Here is a 26,597-nt window from a genome sequence, read left to right as displayed (position 1 = left end):
CTCTTGTATCAGTATTTCCCCTTGACTGCGCCTTTCACAGCCAGGTTAACTGCTTCAGGATATACCATAGCACATGTCCCACTAACCCAATCCTTCTGCTGTGTGTCTTTCAAACATTTCAATCCTCACATATCTTTTCCATTAGTGCTTCACTTTGTATCTTATCTGTGAAATTGATTCTTAAAATTCTTTGGTAAACTTACATGATTTAATTCATTTGGCCCTTATGGGGACATAGGGCACCCAGGATAACTTGCCATCCATGTTTGTCTTTATCCATTTCACATGGTTCGACTCAGGTCTTGTCAACTCTCCTTGCTTCCCCATTCACCACTCTCTTCCATGTATCTCTAAGATCAGCCTCTCTTCCTTGTTCTTTGGAGATACCATTCCGATGCCTTCCTCCCAACTGCTCTGTCTGGCTTTCTCAATGTGTGCTCTGGCCATCTCCACTTTCTCTCGCATTCTGTTCTTCTACAGGAATCTGGTTCGTTTTTCTTGAGAGAGCTTTGTTCCACATTTTTTCTGGGCACAGGATATTCATTATGTGCCAGAGACACGCATTTATGAAACTCCGTAACTATGATGTTCTGTTCTTGTCTACTAACCAACTTTCACTAGCATACAGACGGACTGGACTGCCTTCACACTTGTATTAAAAAATACAGATTTTAGTTTTTTCACATCACTATCCAGATACATGACTGAATTGATAATCTCCCCCTCCTGCTCCCCTACACACAGCGACACTTCCACGTTCCCAGAATTTACTCTCACTTCCTTCGTTTGACTTATATATCTTCAATTCAGCAGTCTCTGCTTCTTTTTTCAGTGAATTCATGGATTCATCTCCTGCCTGCTGTGATTCTGCTCACAACAAAGTCATAGACCAGTAGAAAGTGTTTTGTAACAAAATATAAAACTGCTGGACTCCAGTTGACGTCTTACTGGCTCTGTGAGGTTTCCCTTGTGGAACACAAAACATCTGTAGCCATTATACAGATCTCTCATGTTTGGGACATTTTGTTGTATACTAAACTTCTGCGACACCTGTCACATACTTTATGTTTCATAGACTCAAAGGCCTTTTCAAAATCAATGAATACCACACATAGTTGCCTGGAATTCTTTGCTTTTTTTTAATATGACCCTAAGAGTGTACATAAGCTCAACGAAATTATGTTGTGCCCAAAAAGTGTCCCCTTTATGCAGTCTATTTTCAAGTGAATTTTTAATCCTATTTTACATATCTCTGATCAGGACCTTACTGGGCACCGACAGAAATGTAATACCATGAGAGCTGTTACAACCTGGCAGATTCTCCATTTTTGGAAACTTAACCACAAACCCATTTTTCCACCCCTTTAGGATTTCTCTTCCAGCCAAATACACAGCAATGGGTCGAACATTTTGAAGTACTTTCGATATCAGATTTTAAGAGTTCTGGTGCTATGTTGATTAAGAATGGAGCCTATTCATCTTTCTGGCTTCTCAAAGTACTCCTAATTGCAGCCACTGTGGGATGCTGCAGATTTCTATTTTGATATGCTCAGAGTTCCTCCGGAACTTACCTCATCTTTTCCTCTAGGTTGTCTGCACAACTTAGAAGCTCCTTAAAATGCTCCCCCATCAGTGTTCTTAACTGGTCCTTCATATCAAAGTTCTTTATTGACAGCTGTTTAGTCTTAGAGGACTCCTATTTGTCCTTGTCCTCCTCCTCCTTAGAAGATAAGGAGTGAGAAAGTTTACCTGCATTGGTTTCAGGTACAGAGGAGCAACAAGAAGTCTGGTGGATAGCAACCTATACTTCCTTCAGCTACCAGCTGGTGTACGGCTGTGGACCAACAGGAACCGTGGAAGGCAGCAGGAACCATGGAAGGAAGAGTCCCAGGTGTCTCTCCGTTGCTAGAGAAGCCGGAGGAGGATGAGGCGTTCCCAGCAGGTGGGGAACCAATGCTCCCAAGGTGGGTGTGGTGGAACCACAGAAGGGGCCCAACTGCCTGGGGGCAGGTTTTGGTGGGTGGCTCAGAGGGTCCACCATAAGAGACACAACAGAGGAAGGCATTGTCATCAGTGAAGGTGACATCGTTGCAGATGTAGCATAAGATTGCGTCATTTGTCCGGATTTAGATGCTTACTTTTTTCTGGCCTCTTGATATGTGAGCTTGTCCAGGGTCTTATATTCTTGGATTTTCTTCTCTTGCTTAAAAACAGAGCAAACTGGTGAACAGGGAGAGTGGAGCTCACTGCAGTTTACACAGATGGAGGGAGGGGCACAAGGAACATTCACATGGAGTCGATGTCTACAACTCCTGCAGACAAGGGTAGCAGTGCAATGGAAAGATATATGTCCGAACTTCATACACCTGAAGCATCTCATAGGAGTAGGAACATAGGGTTTCATGTCACACTGTAGACCATCACCTTGACCTTCTCAAGCAATGTATCACTCTCAAAAGTCAATATGAAGGCCACAGTAGCAACTCTTGTTTTCCCTTGGTCCCCTGTGGGCACAACAGGTGAAGTGCACACACTGTCGCTCTAAGCTGGTCTGCAGCTCATCGTCAAGTTGCTGAAGATCACAGTGAAAGATGACGCCTTGGACCATATTGAGACATGCCACAGTCATGACGGGCACATACTCCATGGCATACATGGGGAATGTGCAACGCCGGCACTAACAGTGCAATCCCTGTGTGATCAGGTGGCTACCATGTCCATGTACTTGACAACCCCCCCCCCCCCCCCCCTACAGGATGGTTATTGTGCTGGGTTTTGGGAGTACGACAATAGGAAGGAAGGCTGCCAGGGTAGAAGGACATGGAGGCATTGAATACACAACAGTGGATGACCTTCCCTGCACGACATGCACTTCATAAAATTTGGAAAAAATGGCAAGTCAAACCCAACGATGGTGACCCTGTATTAATGGAAGGTGAAGATAGGGCTGGGAGTGAAAGTAGAAAACAAGACCAAAATTGTAAACTGAATAAAAGTAGAGTCTGTACCACAAGGACCATCTGCTAGAAAGTGTAGGTTTGCGGGACAGAAAGAGGAACCAATGCTGCAAAGGCTGGCGTGCCAGGACCCCGTGGTAGCCAAGCACGTACTTAAAAAGAGTAGTGAACCCCGGGGTGGAGGGAGGAGGTTGGGGGGGGGGGGGGGGAGGAGAGAAGAAACTTTAATAGTTGTACATGTTACATATAGCTGCATGTACAAAGTACAGAACACCTTGTTCTAAATTGAAGAAACGAAGGACATAAATACACAAATACATAATAACAGCAAAATGAAAAAGGCAGTTCATGAAAGAAGTAACACTGAAAGGACACGGGGATGACTGAGCACTTTCCTGAAACAAGAAACTACAGAAACTTTGCAACACAAATTCAGATGCACTGAGGCCAAATTTTTCATCCTTAGCGTTTATAAACTGTGTCACTGACAGAGGCAACATGACAACCTTTCTGCCTGCCTCTGTATATGACCCTATTACCACTCACTGTAGTATTATTCCTTTGGTGTACTGCTGATACTGGCGTGGAGGCAGCAGCCAAGCCATTTGTTGCAGACAGAAGTTTGATTGTGATTTAAAACTTTCTCCTGATGAAATAAGTTATTTTTGACCAGAATTAAATCTACACATAATTGTAACTTTTTAATTTTGAACCAAGCGAAGATTAGGCGCAAATCATAGTGCCATGTTACTTCTTCTACCTAAACTGAAACAATTCACAATCAACTTCATCATTCCACTGAGCATCTCCATTTTATGTTACAGATAGTACAATTTGAAAGGATGTGATTATCATGGTACCCCTGCAACACTTCCAATACTACATGCATTTCATACTGTGTGGTCCTTTGGTTACAATATCAACACTGTTCCTTTATGTTTACCTACTATGTACCCCTATTGGTAGCTCAACCATCATCATCATCATCATCATCATCATCATCATCATCATCATCTGTTTGGAACATAAGCCTCACTCCTGTTTTCCCACCACCTTTCAGTGTTCACTCTGGTCCAGTTCTCACATCCTTTCTCAATACACTCCTCCACATATTAAAGCCATCTGTCCCTTGGTTTACCTCTTGGTCATTTCCTTTGTGTATCTCCTTGGGAATCCCCTCACTTTCCTGTCTCCTGAAGTGCCTATACCGTCTTTGCCTTGATGTGTGTATCTTGATCTGCAAGGGTTCCTCTTTCCACTATTTCCCTTACTCTTTCATTCCTCTTACTATCTCTCCTCATTACTCCTATCCTACTTCTGAGGAACTTCATTTGCAGCTCAATACTCACTAGATTACATTGGTATAATTAAGTGGTTACCTACATCTGTGACACAAACACCCCTGTTGCAGTACATTAGTACTTGCCATGCAGGTTTACAAAGAACACTACTACTTGCCATTCATTTTCTTTTGAACTGGTAGGAATTCCCAATCTCTTTTTTTTATGTATGATGGGAGCCAGTTGAATACCTGTGTAACAGAGTACTCTGAGGCAAAGTCTACAAGAAATTAGTCCATCTCTGTAGCTGAGTGCTCAGCACAGATGAATGCCTGTTAAGGGCCAGGGTTCGATTTTGGCTGGGTAGGATATTTTCTCCATTCAGATTGGGTGTTGTGTTATTATTTCATCATCAAAAACGTGCATGTTGCCGAAGTGGGGCCAAATAAGAAGACTTGCACCAGGCATTGGAACACCCACCCACATGCACATCACACAAGAAAATTATTTTTGTGTCTTTTACTGTGACAGTGTAGGTCACAGTTTAGCTGAATGGGGGTGGGGGTGGGCACTGTCTGGTGCAAAGTGCACAGGGATTAGAAAACAGCATCATAAGGCTGTCAGGTCCAGCACTGGGAGGCTGTGGGAACGGGGAAGATGGGGGGGGGGGGGGGGTAGTTATAGTGAGCAAAAAAGTATAGGAACAGAGAGGGGATGTCAGGTGTGAGGTGGTGATAGGACAGGGGATAGAAAGTGTTGGATGGAAGTGAGGGGACTGTAGGTTATTGTATGTAGGGGCGGCGATAATTTCAGGAATGCAGAATGTGTTGTAAGGATAACTCCATCTGTGCAATTCGGAAAGGTTGGTCATGGAGGGGAGGATCTAGACATCCCAGAGTATGAAGCAGCCACTGAAATACTGCATGTTATATTCAGCTTTATGTTGTGCCATACGGTGGTCCACTCTGCTCTTGGGCACAGTTTGGTGGTGGTCATTCAGCATGGTGGACAGCTGGTTGATAGCCACACCAATATAAAAAGCCGTACAATGATTGTGACAGAGCCAGTATATGACACGGCTATTTTCACAGGTGACCCAGCCTCGGAAGGGGTAGGCTCAGCCTGTGACAGCACTGGGATAGTAAGTGCTGGGTGGGTGGACTGAGCAAGTCTTACACCTGGGTCTCCCCCAGAGAAATGATCCATGTGGCAAGGGGCTGGGATTGGGAGTGGCACAAGGATGGACTAGGATTTTTTGGAGATTGAATGGCAGGAGGGGTGGGAAGGATATTGGATACAATGTTCCATCATTTCGGAGCATGATGATAGGCAATCAAAGCCCAAGCAAAGAATGTAGTTCATTCATTCCATTCCAGGTTGGTACTGGGCAACAAAGGGGCACTCAGGTGTATGTGGGAATGCGGCATAGGATCGTGGATTGGTCGCGGGGAGGGGGGATAGTGCCTCTGTGAAGGCCCTTGTCAGACATTCAGCATAATGGGCAAGAGTGTCCTTTTCGCTGCATATATGCTGTCCCAGCATGGTATGGCTGCATGGAAGGGATTTTTTGGTGTGGAATGGATGGCAGCTGCCAAAATGCTGGTACTTTTGGTGTTTGACGTGTTACATGTGAACAAAGGTGTGAATGGAGCCATGAGACAGGTGGTTGTAAACGCCAAGGAAGGTGGCATACTAGGTTGAGAAGCAGTTGGGGGATATAGGAAAGAAGGTGTTGAGGCTGTGAAGGAATGAGGATAGGGTATCTTGGCCCCGGGTTAGGATCATGAAGATATCATCAATAAACCTGCACTGGAAGAGGGGAAAAGATGTACAATGATTGTGACAGCTAACATATGGCATGGTAGTTTTTATAGGTGGCCCACCCTCTGAAAGGGTTAGGGGTTTTGGTTAGCTAGAAAGGTTTCATCTAGATGATCCATAAACAAGATGGCATATGAGGATGTCAAGTGGGTGCCGATGGCAGTGCTGTGGATTTGTTGGTTGGTTTAAAAGAGGGGGCAGGGACCAAAGTGCTAGGTCATCAGTCCCTCGTTCTGATTAAAAAAATTCCACAAGGGTGGGAGTAAAATAATCAAGACATACAAAACACAGCTGGAAGAAAGGAGAAAACCACAAGAATGACAGAAGGGCAACAAAGACTAAAATGGACAAAACTGGACAAGAAAACCATAGATGCAAGAAACAGGTAGAAGGGATGAAAACAAGAGAGCAGCCACTCTGCGACACATTAAAAAGCACTAGGATGTAGAACACAAAGGGACAAAGGACATGCACTAAAACTGACACTGAATGATAAAACCCAGTGATGAGGGTAGCACTGGTCGATAGCTTGTAGGCTCCTCAAGGAATCAGCACACACAAGAAATGGCTCTGAAGGGCATGAACGGATGTGCTCAAGAGCATGAGATATAGCCACCATCTCTGCAGTGAAAACACTGCAGCCATCGAGCACTGAATGCTGTTCAACACGTCGTCCAGGGACGAAGGCAATGTCATCATCAGCCGTCGAGCCGTCAGTGTAAACCACTTCATGGCCTCGGTGCATGTCAAGAATCTAGAGGATGTGACAGCGGAGAGCTGCGGGGTTAACTTAGTCCTTAGGGCCATGTGAAAGGTCCAGGAAAAACTGCGGCCTAGGTGTACGTGAATGGACCTCAAGTACAGGTGGTACAGGCCCAGACTCCAGTTCGGACAGAAGGGATCGGATGCGAACAGCAATTGTTAGCCCTGACCTGGGCCACCAATGTGGCAGATGAACTGCCTTGGGTGGGAAAACGAGACAGTAATTCGGATGCGCAGGAGAACTATGAACGTGTTCAACGTAACTGGCGAGCCAAATCTTCAATGGAGGAACTCCAGCCTCCACCAGGACGCTGGTCGCCGGACTCATCCTAAAAGCTTCCGTCACAGTGGGGCACAGGGTCCAGTAAACTCAACACTGAGGGCGCCCCCGAACCATAAACCAGACTCTCATAGTCAAGGTGGGATTGAACAAGGGCTCTGTAGAGCTGCAGCAACACAGAGCGATCTGTACCCCAGTTGGTGTTGCTCAGGCAGCATAGGACATTAAGGTGCTCCTAGCACTCCCACTTAAGCTGACGACAGTGACTAAGCCAAGTCAATCGGGCATCGAAAACCAGTCCTGAGAATCGATATGTCTCTACTACAGTGAGTGGATCATCATTAAGGTAAAGTTGTGGTTCCAGATGAACGGTACGACTCCGACAGAAGTGCATGTCACCCTCACACGACTTTGCAGCCGAAAACTGGAAGCCATGGGCTACAGTCCATGACTGTGGCTTGTGCATGGCTCCCTGTAGGCCCTACTCAGCAACACCAGTACTGGAGCAGCAGGACGAGATGCAGAAGTCTTCGTACAGAGAAGGTGAGAAAGACGGCCCTACAGTTGCTGATAGGCAATTAATGGCCACTAAAAATAGAGATACACTCAATACAGAGCCCTGCAGGACTCCATTCTCCTGGATAGGGGGGGAACTATGTGTAACACCAACCTGGACACGGAAAGTACAGAGTGACAGGAAATTTTGAATAAAAATCGGGAGGGGGCCCCGGAGACCCCTTTCATACAATGTGGCAAGGGTATTATGCCACCAGGTTGTGTCGTAAGCTTTTTGTAAATCCAAAAAAGATGGCAACAAGATGTTGGCGTCGGGAAGAGGCTGCTCGGATGGCAGACTCGAGGGACACAAGATTATCAGTGGTAGAGTGATCCTGGCGGAAACTGCCCTGGCATGGAGCCAGTAGGCCACGTGACTCCAGGACCCAACCCAACCCAACCGCCGACACACCATAGGTTCTAGCAGCTTACAAAGAATGTTGGTGAGGCTGATGGGCCAATAGCTATCCACATAAAACGCGTTTTTACCAGGTTTGAGCACTGGTATGATGGTGCTCTCCTGCCATTGCGGTTAGTAGTCATTGCACCAGATCCAGTTGAGGATGACGAGGAGATATCGCTTGCAGTCAGACGACAGATGTTTAATCATCTGTCTGTGGATCCGATCTGGCCCAGGAGCTGTGTCGGGGCAATATGCAAGGGCACTGAGAAGCTCCCACTCTGTATATGGGGCATTATAGGGTTCACTGTGGCGTTTAGTGAATGACAGGACTTTCCCTTCCATCCACCATTTGAGAGTGTGAAGGCCCGGGGGGGGGGGGGTTAATTCTCTGACGCAGAGGCTCAGGGTTCACTACATACTAAGTTCAGGACATTGACATGAACTCTACCTGACACACTATAATAGTCGCTACGGTTCTTTTAATATCCCTTATAGCCATGGAGGGCAGGGGCCTGCATTCCCAGGAACCAGGTTTCCTGGTGGGCAATGCAGAAAGCAGGTGTAAAACTTAACAGTTGCTGTAGCTCAGCTAGGTGGTCGAAAAAACCACAGCATTTCCACTGGAGGATGATGTTTAGGCACGAAGCGCGCAAGGAGGCAGGTTATGCCTCAGGGTCACCTGCTGCCACCCATTGAGTGTTTCTATCCATTGCTATGGTGGATGAGGCATCAGTGAGATCCATGTCCTCAGGAGATGCTAAGATCTCCACATCACCCTCAGATGCAGAACTGGAAGGGAGTGGTGGTGTTGGGGCCACCAGAGGGTCCTGTTTCTTAGCAGACTACTACTTTGTTTGTTTGCTTGCTCTCTCACCTCACTTCGCTTTAGGGGCTTGCTGGGAAGACTTCTCCGAAGCAGCTTCAGGCTTGGAGGAAGAATGTGAGGCTCTTCGTCCAGCAGTCTTTGGCTCCTTTAGCCACTGGCGATGTCCCCTGCATTTGGGGAGCCTTGCTCCCGAATTAGGTGCTTCGGGAGCAACGGAGGAAGATTTGCCCTCTACCACCAAGGGGGCGGATGTATTCTTGCGGTCCAGGGGGCCCACTGTTCACGGCACAGAGTGAGGAACCTCTGGCACTTGGGACAGTGATGGTGAAGTAGCTGCAGCATATGGCAACGTTAACCGAATGGGGTGTAATCTTTCAAATCTACATTTAGCCTCTTGGTAAGTCAATCAGTCCAGGGTCTTTTACTCCATAATTTTCCGCTCTTTTCGGAGTTCTGGGCAGTCTGGCAAGCACAGGGAGTGGAGCTTTCCACAGTTGATGCAAGTGGGAGGAGGCCCACGTGGAGTATCTGACTGCCATGTATGTCCGCAGTCTCGACTTGTGGCACTGGAAGTGCAGCGGGAAGACGTGACCAAACTTCCACCACTTAAAGCGCCGCATAGGGGGAGGGACGTATGGTTTAACGTCACAGCGGTAAACCATAACCTTGACCTTTTCAGGCAATGAATCACCCTCAAAGGCCGAGATGAAGGCACCAGTAGCAAACCTTTTGTCTTTGGGTCCCCTGTAAAAACGCCGGATGAAATGAACAACTCATCATTCTACAATGGCGTGGAGCTCGTTGTTGGACTGCAAAAGGAGATTGCGATTGGGTACATGATGGCCCCCACAACAACAGGCTGGGTACTGTGCTGGATATTGGGTGCAGAGAAATCCAATATTGTCATGGGGGTGAAAGAGGGCAGGAGACAATGGAAAAAGATGACATACCCTGGGAAGTGTCCTCACCCAGATAGTTGAATTGAAGGTGGAGATGCAAAGCTATGATGACAAGAGATTCAGGAGACAGAAGCTAATGGCACTATGGACAAATTGTGCACCACTTAAGGCGTCCTTCCCCATATGGCCCGCACTTCTGCAGAGTTTGGAAAGTGCCAGGTCAAACCAGAAAATGGGACCTGAACGTATAGGGCCGAAAAGTGAGAGACTCGTTTTAGTCGCCTCTTATGACAGGCAGGAATACCTCAGGCCTATTCTAATCCCCGGACCTGCAGGGGGGAGAGAATTTGGCATATGATAAGCTGCACTAACAATCAACTTGGTCATGTAGTGGTGTATTGCACGCAGATGAGACTATTGATATAGTGTGGTCGGATGTTAGAGTGTATGCGGTTTCAACCGTCCCCCCCCCCCTCTCCCCCCCGCCCGGTCGGATGTTAGAGTGTATGCGGTTTCAACCGTTCCCCCCCCCCCCCCTCTCCCCCCCCCCCCGACTCCACTCAACATTTTCGGCCCTCTGTCCTATCACCTCCTCCCAACTGACATCCCTCATCCTTATTGTGGATCGCTCTCTGCCAGTGAACTCACAGGTATTTTCCTCTCCTTTTCTGCTCACCATTCACCACCCTCCCTCCACCTTTTCCTCACAGTCTCAAGCCGCACCTGGCAGCCTTGCTTGCCACCTTTTAGTCCATGCATGCTCCGCCTGACAGCATTCTTCTCTCCCCACCCGTACCCTCTACTTTCCCCAACTCACTCCAGACTGCTGCTTTAGTTCAACTCAACAGCTGAGACAGCAGTCATTATGCGAGAGGTGTGTGCTTGTGTGAATATGTGTGCATTTTCCATTCTTGTCTAAAGAAAGCTTTGGCCAAAAGCTCCAGTGTGCAACAGTCTTCTCAGTGATCAGATCTAGAATCAACCTCTTGCCTTATGCTCAGAGCTACAATCCATATCATATGATGCAGGGTGCAAAAGAGACTATTATCCAGTGGAACATGACTAACAATTCAGACAAAAACCACTTTCAGTCAACTTCCCTGCATGTCTACATTCTTAGGTTAAACAGAGTCATTTCCAGCAACTGCACTTCTCACCTAAAACCACAGTTATGATACACCACCATAATTCTACAAAAATTGTGAGAGACTATGTATGTGCAAGCTACGGAAAGTAAAGAACCTAAAGATCGATTACCAATGTGCGAAACACTTCTGTAATGAAAGTAAAAGTTATAAGGAGGTCATTTACACATATTTCTTTGAGTGAGGTGGAAAAGGCAATAAAATTGTAAGCTATGAGAAAGCTGCAAAGGAAAGGGATGAAAAGATGGTGTAGAAAAGAAGAAAGAAGCAAAAGAAGAAAGAAGCTTAAGTCATTGAAACAATAACTATGTATACAAATTAAACCTAAAGTGTAAGAACCATTCAAAGTGCAAAAACTAACGCTGCTGTTTTAAGGGGAAAAAATCTGCAGATACTATATAAAAATTCAAATACTAGTAATAAGAAATTCCCTAAGTTTAGTGGCACTTAAGATTAAATTACCAGGTATCAACATCAAAGAGCAGCCACAAGCAAGTTACAGCTGAAAGCTGTAACCAAGTAAACAATTCCAATTACTTACTTATCCCCATGACACTAAGCAAAGTTTAAATACAATACTTGCTAACGAGATTATTTTTAGAGGCATTACCTTGAATCCAAAGTAGTTGTAACTAAAATCTCTATCATAAATTATTGCAGAATTAAGCCTGTCTGCATTTTTCATAATAACGGTGTGGTGGAATTCTGATATAAGTGGACTTTTCCTTTTTGTCACAGGATTGACCATATTATACAAATCATCCATTACATCTGTGGGAAGAAATGTCATAAGCGAATCAAGAGAAGTTAAAATGTTAACATAAGGAACTTAAACAACATACTGTAATTATTAATATAATCCTACAGTGTTTTAAGGAACACATCAAAAAGCATTCTAATGTGTTCCAGTACACTTTAAATTTTGTCCCTGAAACATCAGCAGTAAGTTTACAGTACATAACAAATAAGATCTTTAGTCTAGTCAGTCAGAAACAGTTACACACAACATATGATCTACAGCCACGTAACTTTCCTTATTTATTACTTACAAACCATAATAACATTTAATATAATTAAAAATATCCCAACAGTGAGAAATGAAAGGGCAAGCTCCAAATACACATTATTTAAGTTTGAGATGACTATAGTACACATCAATTATAGCCTGTTCAAACTTACTTTAGGATTGACAGCTACGGCAGAAGCAATAGAGAGCGAGACCACACGGGCCGCACAGCACATATTTCACGAATACCACGAGACCTGTAGCCACAGCAGGCACTCACAGTTGCCAAACCTTCACCCCCATCGTCACAACACTTCCCTCTTGCGCTTTGCTGGCGTTTTAGACAGCTTGCTGCCCCATGTGTTCGCTGCACCCTGACATTTTGTTTGTTATAATATTCACTGTTTGTAGAAGTTTTTATTTTATTTGTTGTTACTGTTAGTAGTTGTGGGGTTCTCAGCAGTACCAGAAGGAAATTAATCAGAAGTTATGAGCGGTTAAGTTTGACGTCATTCCCTCAGCCAGTGGGTTGCTTTATGAGGTAAGATGAGAAAAATGGTTTGCACAATATGCGATTGCTTTGAGATTGAAAAACTTAATTGTGGCCCGATGCTATCTATTAACTACGTGATCGATAGAACTTCTCCAAATTTGAATAAATAAAAAACCCCTATTCCCAAGAAACACTGAAGCTTGAAACTCGGGGGAAAAGTGTTATGTGGATAAGTGGATTACCAATACAGATTAATTTGCTGAAGACGTGATTTGTCGTGTTTAAAATTATTATCGTAGAAAGGATCATCTGACACACAGCAGGTTAGTCATCCTTAAGGAGTCAGGTGCTTTTCAAGGCAGTCACACATACCATTTTCATTGTTTTGCATGACATACGATTTAATTTGGACATTTCTGTCACTGTATAGTGTAAAGGGAAGGGAACATATAGCTACAATGCAGTGCTGACTTAAGGTAGATCAGTAACATGAATACCGATAAAATTTTATGAACAGGAAGTATACATGGATTTTCCCGGGTGAAAATACACTTTTTCTGTGTTAAGTGATAGTACACTTTTCCTCGGAACTATAAAAGTTATCAGTCCTTTGAATGGTTACAGCTTTATACACCGGCGTAGAATTTCCCGGCACTTTAGGAAACAAAACATAGCGGAAAAAAACAAGTTTTGGAAAGATGTCTGATTTTCAGCAACATGTAAACTGCATATTTTCGTATTATTAAAGTATAAACTCTAATTCCACCAAATACCATATATTACTTTCCGAAGCATTGAAATCTAGACATTGATGCGCTTTTGTAAGCCAGTCATAGCTCGTATCACGTGATCTCGCCAGCCGATGACAATGGATATTCAGAGCATAGGACACTCATGTAGTCAGCCAATAGCAACACACTTAAATAGCGCAAACACAGAAATAGGAAAAGTTAATGGTTTAAATTAATAAACATGGTGTTGCTACAAGAAAAGAAAAGCTTTCACATCTAAAATTGGTCTCAAAGGTTAATAAGCAACAAGAGAAGCTAAGCTTTCACATGTAATGTTGATCTTACACTTTACGATACATCACACAATTGTGCCAGTATAATTTTTAATGACACAAATTTTCGGGCCTCGAACTTATTCTAAATGTTCGCCCTCAAAGAGTTGATTTTTAAATAAGATTCAAACGCTCTGTAATTTAAGAAATTTATTGTACATTCTCGCACACAGTTCATCTTGCTTAAAGGAAATTTACTTTGTAAGTAATGCTTCTCAAACAACCATTCGCAGGATTTTCCAGCGACTTGTTAGAAACAGGTTTGCTTCAGCAGCTGCCAGAGAGCACCTGATAACAGGAATCACTGAGCTTGCGCAGCTACAATGACGCAGGAAGCCTGTATGTTTGTACGTGTAAAACATTAAACGACTTTACGTTATGTCATAGAAGAAACAAGACATTAGAGAATACCCTAAGAGCATCGGAATTTCATGAACAATACTAAAAATGCATAATTTGGCTTAAATGCACATTCGGATGTAAATTTTCTTGGAGTGCCGATACTGTATTCTCATGGTTGGTTCGTTATTGTGGCATAATACCATACATGCTAGCAGATGAAAACATGCACTTTAAATGCAGCAAACAGTTGAAACTAGCCAATAGTGTGGAATTAAACACTTCATTCCAAATAAATTGACTGCCTCAGCAGAAAAGATTAATAAAAGCCAAATTTCTTTAGAAAACCGACAAAAATAACTTCATTGCTTCGCAAGGCGATTAATGCTTGTCTGTCAGAAAGGTGGAAATAAAATAAAACATGAAATTAATAACATATTTTAGCCTTCCATAATTATGTCAATTTATTTTAATCCACTTTATTGATAGCTCCCGGCCACAGAAATTGTTTTGTTTTCATTTGACATGAAACTAAAAGAAACAACAAAATCACTGAACGCAAACTAAGGTCACGTGGAAACTACTCATCTCCCCACTGTAACTCAGAATGCGCTGCACATCAGCACCAGATCTACGATATTTCACAACCAGGGCAATACTAGATAGTATTGCCTAATACTAGCAAAACGTTTTATGTTAAGAAACAGCTTCACATTTCATTCATACGCTCCAGCTTCTGAAGCACGAAACCGAAAAGTACTACTACGAAATTTTTATATAAATTTGGAATTGTCATATTCTTCCTCAATTATGTGATGTCCCCGTTTCTTCTCCTTCCTCATTTTAACAAACAATTTTGTCATCGCTAATTCAGTAACAATTCCTGTCAGTGTCAAAACTTATTCTCCAGTTAACTTCACTACCCCTGCCACAATCACCAGTTTAGTTATCCCACGTTTACTCTATGGTTAGGCGTTATTACGTGTTCGTACAACGCGTTTTCCACGCTGCTCCCAGAATAGAACTTTAGCAGCTGCTAGCCAGGGACTGTAAAACTGGCCCTTACTAGTGTAGCGTTCTGACCAAGAACTTTTTGTTGACATTTCATTTTCTTGGATACACCGAGAAGATAATACATAATCTCTCTTACCTGTTACTCCTGATAGTCCTTTATTTCCACTCTGGTAGTCTGAATCAATGGATTTCATTAATAATTATAACAACGCTGATCATTCGCAAACCCAGTCAACCACATAAACAGCGACTGGCATTCACCCGTTCGATTTTATTCTGCTCAGCTGGTATAGCCCTGTCCCCTTTTGTCTGCAGGACAGTTTATTTCTAGATGCAACAAGGATTCCCCTACCAGAGACAACATGTACACTATGCACGCATTCAAAAATCAACTTACGATTCATTCAGAAATAAACTTAGAATTCGTTCAAATACCAACAGGGATATGTTTCAAAATCATATGAGTAATCGACAGACCAACGTGTGCTGGATGCTAGTCGCTGTGTAAAACAAGGTCTTTTCCTCAAAAACATTAATCTGGCGCTCCCTCCCCATCTCGCAAATTGCTGCCCGGGGCAGATACTCCGGTTTGCCCCCACTCCTAAATTCAGGCCCGTTGGGTCTGCGCGAATCTGGCAACTTAGGCGCATGAATAAAATTTTTCCGAGTAGCATCTGGCTGCTTGCTGCTATTGCTTATACAGCTAACTGCCACACTTATGAAGCCAGAAGCGGGAGAAGGTACTACTCATACATGACTCAACTGTGCATGCACATGTGCTCGCTCGCAACTGCTCAAACAAACCTAATGTAAACAGTTGTGCCATCACGCTGATCGAAGGCAATTTGCTGTTATCAAGCAATGCATAGTCTTTCTAAAGCCTTTGACACATTTTGCTGTTGGCGGACACTTATATGAGCACTGTGTTTTATTTTTGTATACGATTCATTTCCTTTGCAATTTACATTCTTTTTCTCTTGTTCATGTTTTATTGCTGCAGTATTATTCTGCAGTAGTGAGATACAGATACGATTAGATTTACTTTCACTCCAATTGATCCATAGTGAGGAAGTCCCCCAGGATGTAGAACATGTCAGAAAAACAATAATACATGACAAATATTTACAACTGAAACAAATAAGCTAATGTACCTTCCATGGGTTCCAAGTGGAATGATTTTTAATGAACACTATATGAAAGAATCATTTTACAAACACTTATTTACTAAGATCGCATTAATGCACTGAATTTAAAATTTTAAAAAATGTAAGTAATATCCGATGTTGGAGTATTGATTTTTACCAGTCAAAGTTACAAAAATGTAACTGGAAACTATAACAATGAAAAATACCAAGAATTTTAAAAATTCCCAGGTTTTTCACGGTTTTCTCCTAGGTGAAAAAATTCCCGGGTTTTTCCCGAATCTCCCAGGTTGTATACACCCTGTATGAAACATGTCAACTCTGAACATGTTGTCAAATATGGCTGGACAGGTGAAAGGTAAGGAACAATCCCAACAAAACCTTCCAGCATACTCATTATTTGCCATGTATGCACCACCACAAGGTTCTCTCTCCAATGGTTTCTTGCTTTTTCTCAAACAGTCTCTTGCTTTTTAAATCACAGGATTAATTAACAATGTAATTATGTAAAACACAAGAAAAGCAACAGCACAGAGAAGCTGCAGAAAAAGATGAAGTGTGTGTATGAAGATTATTACTAATTTTTAATGGCAAAAGACCCACCAATGTTACCAAGGAAGGGAGTCACTTTGTAATGTTAATAAATAAATGAATAAAATCAATCAAGAGAGACAGGAGATAATCACAAAAAATTAACCAAATCATGTTTACAGTGCAGTTTTGTAGAATCATTAATTCAAAATCTGGGAAAACTGTCAAAGATTTTTGTTGATAATGCTTCTTATCATTCAGCTGCTGAAATAGCACCTACCATACCAAGGCGAAAGGGGGGAAATGACTGACTGGCTTCACTTTCATAACATCAATGTAAGTGCTAACCTTAGAAGGTTGGAGCTTATGGAACTAACAGCTCATCATTAACCACAGTTTTGCATATATGGAATCTACGAGCTCGCAAAAATGTATGGGCAGTCAAGCATTGGCCTACCACCTTACCACTGCCATTTCAACCCAGCAGAGTTAATAAAGGCTCAAACTAAAGGTTATGCTTCCAAGAACAGTAATAAATTTACTTTTCTGCAGATGAAGCACTCTGATGTTAGAAACCTCATCTTTGAATATTGGAAGAAATAAGACAAAGATATGTACAGCATGATGGCGAGAGCATGGCACAATAAAACTGTTCCACAAAGATTCCATGTGGATGGTGATTATGTGATTAAATAAGAACAGCGGCAGTTACAGTGCTATTTCAAGTATGTCATAGTGATGAGAGCAATGTCGGAGTTCCGTTATCACCTTCAAAATGAAATGTGGATGGATTAAGGTGCATGTCTTAAGTGCACAAGTTACATAACTGTAATTTGTTAAGTTTTGACATTTTAATAACAAGGCTTTGTCAGTGAAACTCCAAATGAAGTTTGTCTCCTCAAGAATTCATCAAATATCATATTGTACAAAATAGGATTTCTCACATCTTATCTTTTGTTATGTTAGAAATAAGCAGTTGGAGCAAAAAACTTGATAACAGGTTAGTTATAAACTTAGCGATCCGTTTGTCATAACGTAACCATATAGGCAACCCCTTAGTACTTTACGCACCAGCGGACCATAGCAGATCGTATTCAGCCGACATTATCTCGTGTTAGAAAACTTTGACAGTCAGTATGAAGTAGATGAAAATGCAATGTATTTTTAAGATTTCATTCACTTAACATCTTCACCTTAAATCAATAACAAAAAACTTCCACGCATGTGAAAAATTCGGTAACATCAACAGAAAATGCAATTTTGTAAACCGTCTGTATAATGCCTTAATGATTTGTTGCCACATATGAAACCAGAATAAAAACATAGTGCAACTTCTACAGAACACACAGATGCCAGTTCCACATTTATACAGTGAATAGTTTCCCTGTTTGAGAGAGCTGAATAAAATGTATGATAGCACGTCTCTTCCACGTGGAACATCTTTGACACTTCTCCGCACCTCCATGTGCTCCAGCCGAACTGTCCATCCTGAAGTAATTTTGAACAGACTATACACGCATTTCATTGAGAACACAAAAGAAGCTGCTGCCTTTATTGTAGTGAGAGATGTTGAGGCTTGGTAGTGCAGTGTTCGTGTACTAAGGTACATAACCACAGTTCTGTACTGGGACGAAATACTTCCTCATACTGCCAGTTTGATCTTCCTTTTTGAAGGCTACGTATCATTTTTAGAGTGAACATTTAATGTAGGACCAAACTGTGGAATGTGAATACAAATGCGAATGCACCAATAACCGATACCAGACACCTTTATTTTTTGACAATATGTTTAGAAGAATACGACCCCCCCAAAGGTAGATTTATTTAAACTATAACAAAGATATTTTGTATGTACATTTTTCTGGACAACTTTTATGACTGGCTTACAGTGTTCACATGCTGCATTTCCAATCATATATAAACTGCAAGCTTAACTTTTCATGCATAAGAGGTTATTCTGAGCTTCTATTCTGTACTGAAAAGTGTGACTTTGAAGAAAACTAGAATCGCTCTCAGATTCTAGCACGGGTCACCCAGAATATCAGCAGCCTATATAAAACAGTTTGTTATCTTTATTTTAAAAAATTCATTTGGTGAGAACTTAAAATTCTTCAAATGCATAGTGCAAACACTGATGAAGATAACTGGTTATCAGTTAATAGTGTAGTTCTGTTAATCCACATCACTTACTTTGGTTGACCTACAGAGTGGCAATTCTGGGCTGTGCAACACGTGGGAAGTCAGTGTACTTCACACACACTGTTCAAAAAATGGGCAAAGAAGCAACTGAAATTGAGAGTGACCCATGTATGACAATATCCATTTCCTGCCCCCCATTAATGAGCAACACAGGACAGCAGATGGTAAGACACACACCATCATGAAAATTGTTGGTAAATATTCAGCATTAATTCAGCAATGTAGAACTGGCAAGGTTTTATTACACTACCAGCTATTATACCTCATGGCATGGCTCTATTAAAATAAGTTTGAGATACAGTTTGTAAAGGCAAGGGGCAATGTTGCCAGTGCACACCCTCTACATGTGCCAATAAAATGGCCAGTAAAGTGAGCACACACAGCTCACAAAAGACCTACAATTGGCTGGTGGCTGGCCCTATCACTCTACTCACTGAAATGCCAATCACAAAGTTGCTTCAGTAAAATTTTACTTACAGCAACGTTGGAATAGCGTGCTGATGTTGGCAATGACTGTTGAATACTGGGAATTCACGATGACCAACTGTGACACATATGCAGGCAGCCAATCAGATTTTGGGCAGTAACACCTAATTTATCCCCACAATAAACTTAATTAGTTTGATAAGGTCGACTGGGAGTTCCAGTTCCACAAAGTGGAACAAATATTGGTTTGTGGTTTAAATTCAGAACTTGCCAAGTGCACAAATTTTAGTATGTACATGGTCCACACAAGCAGTAACAGCTCTTAGAATTGTTTCACCGATGGCAAAACACATCGCAAACTGCTTGACTGAAGCATTCTTTAATGTCACGTAAGTAGTGCCAGGCATCCATAGCAGAATGTGCACAATGTTTTAGTGTCAGACAAATTTGCTTCAAAAAATTGTCGGATGTGAAACGGCTGAACAGACTGCCCATGTGAAAATAGACTCTACAAACCTAACCACACAGAGAATAATCCGGTGTTTTCCATTAATAAAAGAAGTAATACTATTGTATGTAGTTTTGTCGCAAAACTGAAGTGATTATTTTCTAGTAACTAGAGACACTGACAAAAAAACAATGAAACATTTGTGACAACTAACATTATAATCAACAAGACGCTAGAAATTTATTGTCCAAGATATCACTACTCTTTGAAAACCCAACCATATAGAATAAGAGGACTGGTCTTTTGTCTTGACCATGAAGTAACTAATTAATGCTGTTCCTGCTCTATGGTTGACACGTTCTTGTACGTACCCTTATCTGCCCAGTAAAGTAATTATCTTCGTAAACAGTAAAATTTTGCTTATGGCCTGCATTTTTATAATCCACCAAACCAAAATAGCAAATGTCATTGGATACTGTACACCATCAGCCAATTGGCTAATGCCAACATCTTATTATTCCCAGTATTCAATGATCATAGCCAACATCAGCACTTTACACCACCAATGTGGGAAAATTTAACTTGTTTCTTTAATTGTAATATAGAGCAGTCTGCTTCTGGGCACCTCCCAATCACCAGTCTTTATACATGCTCATGACTAGCAGTATGCTCCCATTTTTCAGCCAGCAATTGTCCACAGTGAACAAAGACAGTCACAAAATTTCCAGGACAACTGAGGCAGGTGGTTGTAACCCGATTCATTTTAGCAGTAATACTAAGTTTATCTTAGACACTTATAACTATTTTAAGAAACCATTTCATAAAACTTGTGTATACATTTCATAGTGTGACAAAAGTATTTTTTTACCACTGAAAGCCTTCTTAGTTTCTTTGTGTAGGTTTGAAACTGCAATTCTTGCTGCCAGTACTGCATAATCAGGATGTCTGGTTGTCATTGTGGCGGCAGTCTCTGCTGCAAGATTGTCCAGCTCCACTGTTGTCACACCAGAGTATAGACCACTGATAACTTTCAGAGTGATCGCTGGCTGTAACAGTAAGATACTTGTGTATTAGCTGCGGTAAACTTCAAAACATTGACAAATAACTCTTGTAATGCACATAAGAAAGATTATTTACACAACACAATTGCATGAGAGATGATGATAAATGCTTTGCTAATATTGCACCACTTGCAAAACAGTAAGTTTACCTTCAATGAAATTTTTTTTGTTATTACACTGTTGGAAATACGTTGCTGTCTGAGGAGCAACTGTGCTTTGCTCACAAATGGGGATTGCGTGATTTCTTTTGCTATTACAATGTGTATAACAATGGCCTTAACCCAAAGGTGACTACTATATAGTTGGCAAATAATGGTTAAATAAGTGTATCTATATATTCAGGGAGGTTAATGTTCTGCCCTCTTAAAATTCATATACAATCATATACTCTAAGCACATATTACATCCAATAAAGCTAATCTCTTTAGTAAAGAACCTTATACAATGGCTTGATTACTTTAGGCCTTATCATCTAAATATTTTATTACATACAAGTGAGGTAAAAAAACACATGTAATGCATTTTTAAGCAGTATCACCCATCACAAGTAGTTGTATCTACATCTACATCATACTCCGCAAGTCACCCAATGGTGTGTGGCGGAGGGTGCTTTTTGTACCACTAACTAAGCCCTCCAACCCTATTCTACTCGCAAATACCGCAATGGAAGAATGACTGTTGGTAAACCTCTGTATTGCCCCTAATTTCTCGAATTTTCTCCTCATTGTCATTACACAAGACATACGTCGGGGGAAGTAATATGTTGTTCGATTCTTCCCAGAAAGTGCTCTCTCGAAATTTCAACAGTAAATTTCTCCAAGATGCAAAACGCCTCTCTTGTAATGTCTGCCAGTGGAGTTTGCTGACCATCTCCATTACACTCTCGTGCCAACTAAACGATTCCATGATGATACATGCCACTCTTCGTTTTATCTTCTCTGGTAGGGATCTCGGATAGATGAACAGTACTCAAAAATGGGCCGAACAGTGCCTTATAAGCCACTTCCTTCGTGGATGAGTACATTTCCTTAAGATTCTTCCTGTGGGTCTGAGTCTGGCATCTGCTTTCCCCACTATTTGTTTTATATAAAAGTTCTACTGAAGGTCAAACTGCGTAAGTATTTATGGCAGACACTGTTTCCAGCAGTTTGTCATCAATAGTGTAGCTACACAGTATTGGATTTCTTTTCCCATGTATTCACAATATGTTACATTTATTTACATTCAAGATCACTGCCAGAGCTTGCACCATTTATTAATTCTCTGGAGGTCACTCTTCAAATCATTATTATCTTCTGGCGTTTCTACTTTGTTGTAGACAACCACATCATCTGCGAACAGCCTTAGAAAGCACCTGGTGCTTTCTACTAGTCATTTATATATATTGTAAACGGTAATGATCATGTCGCACTTCCTTGGGGTACTCCTGCGGGTTTTGTTCCATTAAGAGCGACTTGTTAAGTTCTGTCTGCAAGGAAGTCTTGAACCCAGTCACACACCTGCTCTGATACTCGATAAGCTTGTATTTTTTTTTTCACTAAACGACAGTGCAGGATGGTGTCAAATGCCTTCCTGAAGTCAAGTAACATGGCATCAACCTGAGGGCCATTGTATATGGCGCTACGGATCTCGCAGAGGAACAGAGTGAGCCGAGTTTCGCAGGATCTCTGTCTGCTGAATCGATGTAGATATTTATAGCGGAGAATTTCCTTCTCCAAGAACATCATAGTTCTTGAACAGAAAACATGCTTCATAATTCTACAACAGATTAATGTCAACAATATAGGTCTATAATTGTGTGCATCTGTCCTATAGCTCTTCTTAAAAATGGGAATGACCTGCGCTTTCTTCCAGTTGCTAGGTACCCTTCGTTGCTCAAGCAATCTATGAAAAACAACTGCTAGAAGGGGAGCAAGTTGTTTTGCATAATATTTGTAGAATTTTATGGGTATCTCATCCGGTCCTGACACCTTTCCACTGCTAAGCAATTGTAGCTTTTTTCCTATTCCGCGATGGATTATCTCAATATCTGCCATTCTGACATTCGTATGACAATTGAAAGGAGGGACCATGTTATGATCTTCCATGGTGAAACAATTTTGGAAAACCAGATTCATTATTTCACCCTTCTCTCTGTCATCTTTCGTTTCAGTGCCGGTATGGTCACTGAGTGAATGAATAGGTGATTTTGACCCACTTACTTATTTTACATACAAGCAAAATCTCTTGGGGTTTTTACTCCGATCAAGTTGCAAAGTTTTACTTCCAAAGTCAAGGTTGATTTGTTTTGTTTTGCTTTAGGGAGCAAACACAACTGGGATCGTATGCACCCAAGTCAAAACTATAGAACACGAAGACAGAGAGAAGTTAAAAAAACGACTATACGTCATCCCAAATTGACAGAAGAGAAGACAGTGAAAAACAGGGACATGGGGAAAGGGCTAAAAAGACACCATATAGAAACGGAGGTCCAAGACTATAAATTAAATGGCCTTTGGTGGATAGAAAGTAAAACGCAGTCGACAACCCACGCATCATTTGCCAAAACGGCTGATAACTCAGACGGCAAACCCTAAAGGAACGTAAACAGTTTAAAAAAATGGGCATTTTGTCGGTAAGTGGTGGACAGTTAAAACTTGGGCGCAATGTGTACAAAGTGGTGGGGTAGTGCCTCCTCAATTAATAAGGTAATTAGCGCCCAGTCACAAACGTTAGTGCACTAGTAGTATACAAAAACGCAAGGGAGCAACACCAGAAAGTACTTACAAAGACGCAGACAAACAAAAGAGATCTCTTTGGACAAGTCCGTCAAAACACGAGAGTGAATAAAACGGGGACAGGACAATAAAACATGGCGCACCATCAATGGATGACCACAGGGGTACTGCGGGGTCGGGTCACTGGACGACAGGTAGCGGTGGCTAAATCGGCAATGCCCAATCCACAATGGCCAAAATGACCTCCTCTCGTCGGGAAGGGCGTGAGGACGTCATCCAAGCTGTCAGGATCGGTTTGATGGCCCTAAGCTATTTTCATGGGGAGAGGACCAAGCCTCATGCCACAATGATGAAACGCGCTGATAAAGAACCCCACTAACATGAGTTGATGGGACACAAAAGGAAGCTGTCCGAGGCAGGAGGACAGCAGACTTGGCTGCAGCATCAGCAGCTTCATTCCCAGGCACACCAATGTGGCCAGGAATTTAAAAAAAGAAAAAAAAAAAAAAAAAAAAGACACGAGCGCCTGTATCAGCTAGCGACTGAAGGGACCGTTGAATTCGTTGCATGAGAGGGTGGTGCAAATATGGGTCACGGAGACTCTGAATGGCACTCAAACAATCAGAGCAGATGGCATATGGAAAATGACAATGGCGGCGGATATACTGAACAGTCGGATAGAGAGCAAAAAGCTCAGCTGCAAAGCTTTAACACTGGTCAAGGAGCTGGTATTGAAAGGTATCATCCCCAATGACAAAGGCACATCTGACGCCAGCAGTAGTCTTTGAGCCATCTGTGTAAATGAAGACATTATTAGTGAGCCTCGAAAGAAGTTTGACAAACCTCAAGCGGTATATCGAATCCGCGGTCCTCTCCTTTGGGAGCGAGCTGAGTTCAAGGTGCACGCGAAACTGAGTCTGGAGCCAACGTGGCGTCGGGCTCTCACCCACTCGAAAAGTCGTAGGGAGGCTAAAATAAAGTTGCTGAAGCAGGCGACGAAAGCGAACTCCAGGAGGTAACAGGGCAGAGACATACAGGCCGTATTGGCGGTTTAGAGAGTCGTCAAAGAAGGAGAAATACGACGGGTGGTCAGGCACTGACATCAGTCAGCAGGCATACCAACAAAGCAACATATCGCGCCAGTAGTTTAGTGGTAATGCAGCAGCTTCGGCATACAGACTCTCAACAGGGCTGGTGTAGATGCTCCAGTCGCCAGACGTAACCCCGATGGTAGATAGAGTTTAGACAGCATAAGATGGATGGCCGGACAGAAGAGTAGACAAAGCTCCCATAATCCAGCTTTGATCGGACAATGGACCGATATAAGTGAAGCAGGACCATTCGATCTGCTCCCCATGACGTACCACTGAGAACACGGAGGACATTTAGGGAACGGGTACAACGAGCAGCCAAGTAAGACACATGTGGAAACCAGCAAAGTTTCCTGTCAAATGTAAGACCTAAAAATTTTGTTGTCTCCACGAATGCCAGAGCAACGGGACCAAGATGTAAGGATGGTGGAAGAAGCTGTTTGTAACGCCAGTTCATACAGACCGTTTCCTCACCAGAAAAACGGAAACCATTACCGACACTCCAGGAATATAGACAGTCTAGACAAAACTAAAGACAGCACTCCAGGAGACATGTTCTCTGAGCACTGCAGTAAAGTCAGAGAACACTGCAGTAAAGTCGTCCACGAAAAGGGAGCCTGAAACGTTAGCTGGACGGAAATCCATTATTGGATTGATAGCTATGGCAAAAAGGGCCACATTCAAAACGAAGCCCTGGGCCACCCCATTCTCCTGGCGAAAGGCATCTGACAAAACAGAGCCCACACGTACCCTGAACATTCGATCCATTAAAAATGCATTAATAAAAAAAGGGAGGCGACCGTGAAGGCCCCCAGTGCGCATGGTGCGGAGAATGCCCGCCCTCCAACAGGCATCATAAGCCTTCTCCAAATCTAAGAACACAGCCACCATCTGGCGCGTATGCAAAACGTTGTTCACAATAAAGGTCGAGAAGATAACTAGGTGGTCAACAGCAGAGCGGCGCCTACGAAAGCCACACTGGACATCGGGAAGGAGGCATCGAGATTCAAGGAGCCAAACCAATCGAGAATTTACCATGCGCTCCATCACCTTGCAGACGCAGCTGGTAAGGGAGATGGGGAGATAACTGGAAGGAAGGCATTTTTCCTTTCCTGGTCTGGGTATGGGAACAACAATTGCTTCACGTCAGCGTGTGGGAACATGACCTTCAGTCCAGATGCGATTATAGGTGTGAAGAAGAAAGCCTTTACCTGCAGGAGAAAGGTTCATCAGCATCTGAATATGGATACCATCCGGCCCCGGAACAGAGGATCAGGACTGGGCGAGTGCACTTTCGAGTTCCCGCACAGTGAAGGTGGCATTGAAACTTTCACGATTCAAAGACTGGAAAACATGTGGCCATGCCTCTTATGCTTGTTTTCCGGGAAGGAAGGCAGGGTGGTAATGGGCAGATCTCAAAACCTCCGCAAAAAAGTGGCTGAAGGCATTTGAGACATCCTCAGGATCCACAAAGACTTCATTCGCTACAGTCAGGCCAGAAATCGGGGAGTGGACCCTGGTGCCAGATAGCCGGCACAGGCCACCCCACACAACCGAAGAAGGAGTAAAACTGTTGACCGATCCGGTGAAAGCCACCCAGCAAGCCTTTTTGCTTTCTTTGATAGCACAACGACATTGTGCACGGAGTCGTTTGTAACTGATACAGTTCCCCATCGTAGGGTGGCATTGGAAGGTGCATAAAGCATGTCGCCGAGCATGAATAGCGTCGCTGCGTGCTGTAGTCCGCCAGGGGACTGGGACTCGACATGGAGAAGAGGAAGTACGAGGGATGGAATATGCAGCAGCAGTGAGAATAACATCCGTGAGGTATGCGACCTGACTATCGCAGCTGGAGAAGTTTTGATCATGGAAGGTCGCCAGGGAGGTGAAAAGCCCCCAGTCGGCTTTGGAGATCTTCCAGCTAGTGGAACATGGAGAAGGGGTGTTATGTAGGAGACGGATTACGCAGGGGAAACGGTCGCTCGAGTATGTGTCAGACAGAGCATACCACTCGAACCAACGTGGATGTTGGATAGTGGATATTGAGAGGTCCAAGTGAGAATAGGTATGCGTTGTGTCTGAAAGGAAGGTAGGCACACCAGTATTTAAGCAGACTAGATTGAGGTGGTTGAAAAGGTC

At 42.8% G+C, this 26,597-nt stretch overlaps 1 protein-coding gene across 1 annotated transcript in view; it reads right to left on the bottom strand.

The window, feature by feature from the left end:
* Positions 1-26,597, bottom strand: part of LOC124802583 (ribonucleoside-diphosphate reductase large subunit) — a 78,663-nt gene that overhangs the window by 43,917 nt on the left and 8,149 nt on the right. The window contains exons 3-4 of the mRNA XM_047263456.1: positions 20,458-20,635; positions 11,539-11,699 (exon numbers count right to left, since the gene is read on the bottom strand). Coding sequence (XP_047119412.1) covers positions 11,539-11,699; positions 20,458-20,635 — 339 coding nt within the window. The remainder of the gene's footprint in view (positions 1-11,538; positions 11,700-20,457; positions 20,636-26,597) is intronic.

The sequence above is a fragment of the Schistocerca piceifrons genome, chromosome 6 (assembly GCF_021461385.2).
Source record: "Schistocerca piceifrons isolate TAMUIC-IGC-003096 chromosome 6, iqSchPice1.1, whole genome shotgun sequence".
Lineage (NCBI taxonomy): Eukaryota > Metazoa > Arthropoda > Insecta > Orthoptera > Acrididae > Schistocerca > Schistocerca piceifrons.
The sequence above is the reverse complement of the archived record's forward strand: the minus strand, read 5'-3'. Positions and strand labels throughout refer to the sequence as shown.